General features: G+C 42.2%; 1 protein-coding gene across 1 annotated transcript in view; it reads right to left on the minus strand.

The window, feature by feature from the left end:
• Nucleotides 1-200: 200 nt before the first annotated feature.
• Nucleotides 201-9,355, minus strand: part of T265_04480 (hypothetical protein) — a gene marked incomplete at both ends in the record, with an annotated part of 28,602 nt that continues 19,447 nt past the window's right edge. Inside the window, 2 exons of the mRNA XM_009169229.1 lie at nt 201-272; nt 5,436-5,507. Of these exons, the coding sequence (XP_009167493.1) occupies nt 201-272; nt 5,436-5,507 (144 nt within the window). The remainder of the gene's footprint in view (nt 273-5,435; nt 5,508-9,355) is intronic.

The raw sequence follows: 9,355 nt of genomic DNA on the forward strand, positions 1-9,355 counted from the left end.
TAGAACAAGCAGTAGCGGCTCCCGGATTGCCAGAGGGGCGCAATGATCAACGAGCGGCAAACCCATGCAGAGATCAGTACAGCCACAGTGATGGGATATTCAATCATCATTTCGGAAAAAAAGAAGCGTATTCAGCGAACAAGAATGCTGCTCTGCTTTCTTAAGATTGACAGAGGAACTGAATAACAATTTCGTAGCATCTAAGGCTGTTTGGACTCAGACACTAGCAACGTGTCTATGTGGACGACGCTACCACCGCGAAAGTGAAAATACTGGAGAAATGAAAGAGAAGGAAAGAAGGAGGTCCTCAGTGGTAGCCGTTTCTGCTTACTCGCTTTGCGGTATACAACAGACAATTTAGTCGGGTTGATGACACAACTCGCGGTCGATGTTGCATGCTATTATCTGCAGCATGTTTTTACCGCAGCGCGCCGCTGGTGTTCAACAATAATATCAGGGTGTCGCCGATGATGATGATGATGATGATGATGATGATGATGATGATGATGATGATGATGATGATGATGTTGATATGCCGTGACGACCAATTGGTATTGTTCGGCCGTTTGGTGAGTGTCAAATATTAGTTAACCTTCAGATCGTAATCGATCCCTGTGAGCATGGGTACATAGTGGTAGAAGGTAAGGCGCGATACCGTTCTACACAATGAGAACAGGAGAAAAATATTGACAGCTCGTGTGGTTTTGGACATGTCGTAATATTTCTCTTCGCAATCAAAACCTGCGAAAAAAGGTTGAACTTCATCTAAGGGGTGGAAAATCGCATGATATTATCTGCAGGCGTTCAATCCGTGCTTCCAACTCGGCTGTGACACTACCAGTGTAAGGAAGAAGTTCCCTGACCGCGAAGCCATTTATTCGCAAACACCAACTAAGGTGTTGAATTTGTGGTGTTTTGCAAATCAATGTTACATTTTCCCCATTTTCTACTCTCTTCATATAAACTTGAATTGCAATTTGTAAACACTGTACACGTATCATGACATTTTGTTTTATTGTACCAATAATTACATTAAAATCGAAAATGGTGAAATACACAATTTCTTGGCGCGACTTCCCTGCTTTTTGCTGAGTCAGTGAAATTGCATCCGATTGAACTGATTGCTGTTTGCTGAAGTCGTGGGATTGGATTATTGTGTTTGTGTGTGAACTGTTGAACGTCACAATAACTCCTTGTGACAATTTTCAGCTGTGATAACTTCCTACCGTGGAATTTACTCCTAACACTCGAACTATCAGTGGAGAATATCCTTCTTACTCTGGATGTATTCTTCGCCGCCGAATACGATTACTGCACAACATTTCGTGTAGTGGGATTATTGGACCCCCAATTTAGTGAGTCTGTTCCATTCACTTGTCCATTTCTTATTGCCATTTGTTATTTCTAATCCGATATTTTGATTGTATATTTTATTGAACACGCATACTTAGGTCCTTGTCCGCTACAAATTTATGGAACACGAAAGTAAATGCTCAAGTAAATGCTCATAATCATTCAAACTTGATATCCTCAAGAGTCTCAAAAGAGTGAGAATTACGCGGTTGCAAATGGACACCCTAAAGCTGTTCAACCAGTTTCGTAGTAATATTCACCTTCCATAAGATGCGGTGCGGAGCTTCGTGAATTCTGTATACTAGTCGCATGTTTCATCAGTAGTATCCGCTTTTATAGCGGGTCACCGACATATTGAAAGGAGGTCATTTGTTGTCTTCGAATAAAGCCTTTGCCTCTAGAGCCAAGTTGCACTGGTGGATTGTGCAGACAGCCACACGATTTAATCCAACCCACAACATGAACCAATTCTACCCAATTGATTAACTTAATAAAATGAGAACAGGAACACCCTTTTAGGATCGTTCAGGAGTCCGTTTCATCTAGAAAGGACATAGATGAAGTATCACCCAAGAACAAGGGTGTTTTCCGTGGTCCTTCGAATGATAGCAGTTCTAAGATAGACACGATTTTCAAGAAATGACCAACTACCGTCACTTAGCCAACGAGCGACCAGGAGAAAGATGCATTCGAGTAAAACCTCAACAATCGAACAGCACAACGATCACTGCGCTCATTCAGCTATCATTCAGGTACAGGAAACCTCGCAGCATGTGGCTTACTCGGCAATGTTTGACGGTTCCCCAACGTGAACTTGTCCACTCATCCCAGCATTGAACCGCAGAGATGCGGTGCAACACGTAGTATGTCTCAACTCTAGTTTGATTTAGCTTGCGTAGAGCTAACCAAACATTTTCCTTTCGCCGGCAACGTACTCAGAAACAATTTGCTACAGTGGTGCGGCAATTCCTATCAGAATGTTGATGAAAAGTTTATGGGCAGCTCAGGCTGTCGATGACATATCACCATCACCGCCGTCATCACCGACAAAACCACAGCCAAACTGGCTTTTAAGGATGAAAGAGGCTTATGGAAATTCGGCATTCACGAGAATCCGGCAGCCCTAATATAATGAAACCATTAGTTGGATGTCCGAAATTTCCCACGGACCTTCTGATCAGATTCACCTCCTAACTTCCAGAGGTGTATGAACGATGCTATCATAATCATGGTGAAACTGCCCTCTTAGATGGAGATCGCATGAGTCCCATAGTGACCGCTCGGAGACGCTGCAAATTATGCCATTGAATCGATGTTAGTGGAGTTCTTGTTATCGATTTGGAATCGGATTGCCTGAGTGGGTATCTGGAGCTGTGTGTGCATTGAATGATTGTGGTGGGCCAACATTAAGTGATTATCCCGTCTACTTTGATTTTTGCTATGAATAGAACCTCCAATTAAATTTGAATGCACGCAAGGATGATGATGCTAATGACGATGATGACGATGATGTTGAACCTCCTGAACGCTTTCATCCCAAAATAGCTTCTAGATAAACGTGCAGCAAGTGAACTTTACGGTATGAACGTTCAAGGTAAACATGGCACTGGCATCACTACTACGCTCGTTCTTTTCTTGAAAATAGGCGTTCCTCCAGCGACATTCTGTTCGACAGTTTGTGAGCCAGTTTCCGAAGCAAGATTCTATCTAAGCCCATAATCACCACGGTGAATCATAGATCGCGGGAATTTATCTAGGGCCAGAGGTATTTTTAATAGGATATCTTATTCCTTGCAGTGCGGATATAACGAATAAAATATATTATAAAAGCTAGTTCAGTCCCAGTAGTTCTTTCAAGTGGTAGAGTCGAGTCAGTTATTTCAGTTCAGTTCAGTTCAGTTCAGTTCAGTTCAGTTCAGTTCAGTTCAGTTCAGTTCAGTTCAGTTCAGTTCAGTTCAGTTCAGTTCAGTTCAGTTCAGTTCTCAGTTCAGTTCAGTTCAGTTCAGTAACCTGTAACCCTGATGCCACAAACACAATCGATACCAGAACAAATGGCAGCTTGTGCGCCATATACTCACTGGCTAATAGCAAACCGAAACACTCAGTCGTGCGGGGATCCTTCACCAATCTATGGGAAATAGATTTAAAAATACCACAAGAAAAGTTTAGCATGGATCACGCAATCAACAGGATGAAAAACGTATGTCTTCCTGTCACGTGTAGTCAAGTCTGGTTTGAATAATTTGGGAACCGTGAATTTAGTTGAACGACTCCAGTGTGATCCTCATCAGTGTCGGCGTCGTCAAGTGTGGGAATAAGTACGTAGCTGAGTGGTCTTGGCTGGTCTATCATTTTGTCTTTTTGGTTGTATTGTATTGTATTGCATTGCATTGTATTGTATTGTATTGTATTGTATTGTATTGTATTGTATTGTATTGTATTGTATTGTATTGTATTGTATTGTATTGTATTGTATTGTATTGTATTGTATTGTATTGTATTGTATTGTATTGTATTGTATTGTATTGTATTGTATTGTATTGTATTGTATTGTATTGTATTGTATTGTATTGTATTGTATTGTATTGTATTGTATTGTATTGTATTGTATTGTATTGTATTGTATTGTATTGTATTGTATTGTATTGTATTGTATTGTATTGTATTGTATTGTATTGTATTGTATTGTATTGTATTGTATTGTATTGTATTGTATTGTATTGTATTGTATTGTATTGTATTGTATTGTATTGTATTGTATTGTATTGTATTGTACCCTGGGTGTCCGTCTATTGGTTACGCTTGCACTGGGCCCGCCAGACTACGCGATAAGGAGAAGACAGAGAACTCGGGACACGGCTGTATTGTCAGGACAAAACATACAGAGCGTCTGCGTAAAGATATAGGATGACTAAATGGCCAAATATGGTCGTTCACTTGTCCGTTCTGTACAGCTTATGGTGGTGTTCCGGTCGTGAACACCTTCAGGCCCACTCCGCTGGTCGCATGTTGCTAAGCCGTGTTTGATGAGAGCCGCCAACTCACCTACGTTCCGGACGTGTCGTACTGATGGTGACCTTGGGGATGCGTCACTCTCTGCGCATGTGCTGTTTTTCATGTCTGAACGCGTCCTGACAGGTTGACGTTTTCGTGTCATCATGCTTCCCTGTTAATTCATGTTTGAATGACCGTGAAAACGGGCGTATCGTGACAAAACTAGCCAAATGTGTTTAAAATCAGTCCCTGCAAATGCCTTGGAAGGGAATTTAATATCTCCTGAAAGGTTGATAAGCACTGTTCACATGTTTCGTCATCCTTGTTTGGAATCCTCGTCAGTGCGCATCGAACAGGCCTCCAGGGATAGAATCGAACTCTCAACTTCCCGTTAAGTACTCGAAGATTAAATAGTTCGGCCTGAAGCGGCTAATCCACAGTGTGATTAGCTCGCACGTAGACAGAACAAGACATTCTTCGATCACGACTTCTGGGACGTGCTCACACGAGGAGCATATCAACACGTGATCGCGTGATGTGGTTCCCTTGATTGAAGGGTTAGCGTCGCTCAGTTTTGTTCAAACTGAGAACTGATCAATCTGTTGATCGATCGATCGTGGCCAAAACAGTCAAGTGTTTCGGTCGAAAGGTGGCGAGTTCGAAACACTCTACTGGTGTGTCGAAGTTGCGCTCTTCTGATGTCTTTCAGACAGGACGAAAAATTTGTACAATGTTCCTCGGCTTCCCAGGAAAGGCCGGCTTCAGTTCAAGGAGAAAACCTTCATAGACAATTCGATTTGCTTGATTGGTGAGCACTTCCATGCTCAACAAAAGAAGAGCAATGGAGAGATTTTTAAGTACATGGTGAAGCCTAATTCACTGTAGGTTCCGCGGTCCTCGAGGCATTTCATGCCATACTCATTCATCGTGAACCTCTTACAAGTACACTTACTTCTTATCTTTACTCAAAAGTGGTGTTTTTTGCGCTTTGGGATGATGGTTTTCGATATTAACAGTTTAAGTTATGGTAGAAGGGATGTACGGTGCGGAATACTTGAGAATCAGTGGTCTGAAGCAACAGAAATTACTCGTCCGCAAAGTGTAGTCATTGGCGTGTCTGCACTGAGGAGCTTACAATGAGAAATCTGGACGGAAGCTATCTGGGAGGCGAGGAAGATAAATTAAAAGCTGAAAGCGGTCACACGTGGGAAAATATTTGCAATACTACGCACCTTAACGGGTTTCGGAAACCAAATTCATTCCATTTGGAATCGTAATATGGACAGAAGATCCGTATAGTTTCTCTCAAGGTTATACGTTCAGCTGTTCAATAAAAAGGGTCCGGACGCAAATTTCCAGATGTCGACTGGCTTCACGTGTGTGAGAAGTGATCAGCCATTCAAATGGCATCCAGAATTTTAAAGTACATATTCATAAACCCTGGAAACCATTATCAGCTTGTTTTTTTTGGGTATGACGTTGACCCACAGTTGAGAACCTTATTAACTCTCCGCCTCCATGGTAGCAACGAAGGTTTCTTAAGCAATAATTATTCGAAGAAGGTGCTGAGTGGCTTCCGAAATGCGTTCAGCTTTCAGAGGTCTGCACCGAAGGCAGACGTACGGTCATTTTACTTTTGACATAGTTTGGGAACTGATTTGACTTTAGTTATGTTGTTTTTGGAGCAGGTGAGACACTCTTGGTTCACGTTGATCCACTTCACGAATTCACTTTGCCTACGGCGGTTGCTAGCGTTTATTTTATCGAATGTGACATCACCACTGCTCAGTGGTGATCTAGAACGGACGAATAAGCGTCCAGAGCACCCGGATCTTCTTCAACCAAGCAGATTGGAGATATAGGCTGCTCTCAGCTAAACTATGCAAATAAAAGTACCAGATAATGCAACACTGTCGCGGTGTTTGCTCAATAAAAACGAATCATCTGCGGTTCAGTTGTCGAGATAGGAGAACAGCTGCCACAGAATGAGGATAAAAGATTATCACACGAAGATATTTACAGGGATGAGGGTATTCATACATTACTGCTATGCAAGATGGGCTTTTGAGTGGACACAGCTGCGCTCACAAAACTTGTGCCATCTCGCTGAATCCTGTGATATCTAGTTGGGAAACAGAGGTGTAAGTGGTTGAGTGGGGTCGCCGTGGTTGGAAATTGCGGTGACATTCAGTCTACATTTTTCACTGCGCTTGCGAGCATTCAAATTCATAGACGACTTTTGAACGAAAACGGGCTAACACCTTGTCAGTTACACCATGTTGTGGTTCTGATCGACTTGATTGAGCGGAATCGGTACTTCGGTCAGCCATTTCTTTTGCGTTCGTTTGAGCCCAGTTATTACTGAAATACGTGCACTTGGGAATTGACCAATACCATTGAACGGTCCAAAAATATGCTCTTTCCAGTGTTAATCTTTCTTGTTATTCTTATCCTTTTAGTTAGTATATCACAAACTCTCCAAGGGGTATGAAACCGTCTGGGCTGTGCATTCGGTAGGATGGGGACCGCTTGGTCCTCACTGTACTTGGTTGGGAAAGCTCTAAGCTACGGGTGCTCATCGACATTAGTCCCGTTCTTGTCGTCAGTTTTTATCCAGATTGTCTGTATGAGTGTCCAGGAGGTGTGGGCACTTGGGCATTACTGTGATAGGCTTGTCTTTTCCAGTCCACTTTTATTCCTTTCTTCAAAATAAGTCGCGATTGTACGGCAGCGACCATCAGTCCTGAGTACGGATGTAATTCTGTTGATGATGATGATGATGATGATGATGCAACGCCAGAGAAATCTCGCGCAGCGGTTATGTGAAAAGCTTTAACACGTACTTTTCAAAGAGATAACAGGAAGAGAGCTGGAACAAATGCATGGGTCAATGAGTCACGGATTCACGTGTGTCTGACCAATTCATGGGGTCAGACTTTCCGCCGGTCAACACAGGTTCAGGGGCCTTTCAGACTCAGAGTTCCAGAGTCACAGAAAACACGCTTTTGTCACGACGTTCCCTCTTCCTGTTTTCGTCTTATCACGTGACCTCATCCTACATCAAAGAGAGCCGCAGTTGTGGGGTTGTGCTAACAGCTGTGGGTTCATTATCTGCCGTGTCCTTCTCTCATGATATCTTTTGACCCATGCAGTACAAACATACTAAACGTTTTGTGATATGAGATCGCAGTGAATCGCATAGAAACATGCGGTTGGTTGATTCTCAAGGAAGTTTTATCTGCTAACGGCGGAATACCCTTGAAAGGTCAACCGATCAACTCAGCTTTTTGATACCTATTTCCCGTATGAAGGACTAGACAGTTATGTTTTGATTTCCCTGAGTGGTTCTCTCTCTTTGTGTATTGGTTTTACGGATTCTATCTTTGTGCTTAGCAATCAATTAAGTAGTCACTCGGTGAAAATACACACTCATTCTGCTTCCATGTAGTCCTTTATTCAAGCTTACACAATGATTGCTGCTTCAATCAAGTATTCGATAAAATATCCCATTTATCATAGCGCGAAAAGGCCACAGAATGTGTGTACCATTCAGCCCAAATGTGTTTACGTAATGTGTCTGGCTACGTGATTTCTTTTTTTCTTCATATATATCCAACATCCAAAGTTCAATTGCGCATCAAAATGCCGTTCGAATGAATTGAAAAGATTGAGTAACCATTCCAAGCTTTTAGCGAAGAAAATATCGTCAGGTATAGCTGTAGCCAACATGTGCTCTCTTTATAATAATACACTCATTTGCACACCAATTTAGTTTTGACTAGAGACTCACTTGAAACCCAGCTGAATCTCTCGTTTATGGTGTTTCCCAAACAACTGAATGCGCTGCACGAGGCCGTCTCATGCTTCAGTTGGTACGGTTTTCGAGACATCGCGATACCTATATAGACAGTAATATACTACTCATGAGGTTCCTGAAAATTACTTGACAGCCCGCAACCGGTTTCATCCATCAGATCGGCTAAGTCCCCGGTTTTCCTTCAACCATAAATGCCATGTGAACCGAAATTGCTTGAAATTAACGAAATACACTTTTCTGCAGACGAATTTGTTTTTGCGGGAATCCAGTTGGATCTCTCGTTTATGATGTTTTCACTCTCACCCATAAGTGACACGCGCGTACAAAGAGAATTGGCAAGAACCACCACAAACCTCCACCTTACGTAGTTGACGATGGATTTCGATTGAAATTGTCACCAAATTCAGAAATAAAACGGTGAAACAACCAAAAGTCTTTGCCATACTCCCTGGTTGAACCAAATGCTGCTTCCGTGATGACATGAAACGAACTGAACTGAACTGAACTGAACTGAACTGAACTGAACTGAACTGAACTGAACTGAACTGAACTGAACTGAACTGAACTGAACTGAACTGAACTGAACTGAACTGAACTGAACTGAACTGAACTGAACTGAACTGAACTGAACTGAACTGAACTGAACTGAACTGAACTGAACTGAACTGAACTGAACTGAACTGAACTGAACTGAACTGAACTGAACTGAACTGAACTGAACTGAACTGAACTGAACTGAACTGAACTGAACTGAACTGAACTGAACTGAACTGAACTGAACTGAACTGAACTGAACTGAACTGAACTGAACTGAACTGGTTAGTATTCACATCATATTCCTGATTGAGCTGTGCTCAAGCGTCGATTTTCGTCTAGCGCTCGAAATCGACCTATTGGGGGTCATCGATGAACGGCCAATATGAGCACATCTCATTCTATAAATGAGTAAACCGATTGATTTACATTTGAATTTCGTTTTGATGGCAGACACACCTGGAACCCAGCTGGTTCTCTCGTTTTTCATGTACTAGGTGATGTATGAACTATTTGTCAACAAGAAATCTTCATTGCAAAATTGAGTAGTTAAATGGTAGGGCGGACGGAAAGGTGTCCTGCACGCTACCGTGTCCTGTCTGAGGGGTTCAAATGCTAAAAGGTTAAGCCAGTGGAGAATAGGTCCCAAGGTATAAG

Source organism: Opisthorchis viverrini, assembly GCF_000715545.1.
Source record: "Opisthorchis viverrini unplaced genomic scaffold opera_v5_76, whole genome shotgun sequence".
Lineage (NCBI taxonomy): Eukaryota > Metazoa > Platyhelminthes > Trematoda > Opisthorchiida > Opisthorchiidae > Opisthorchis > Opisthorchis viverrini.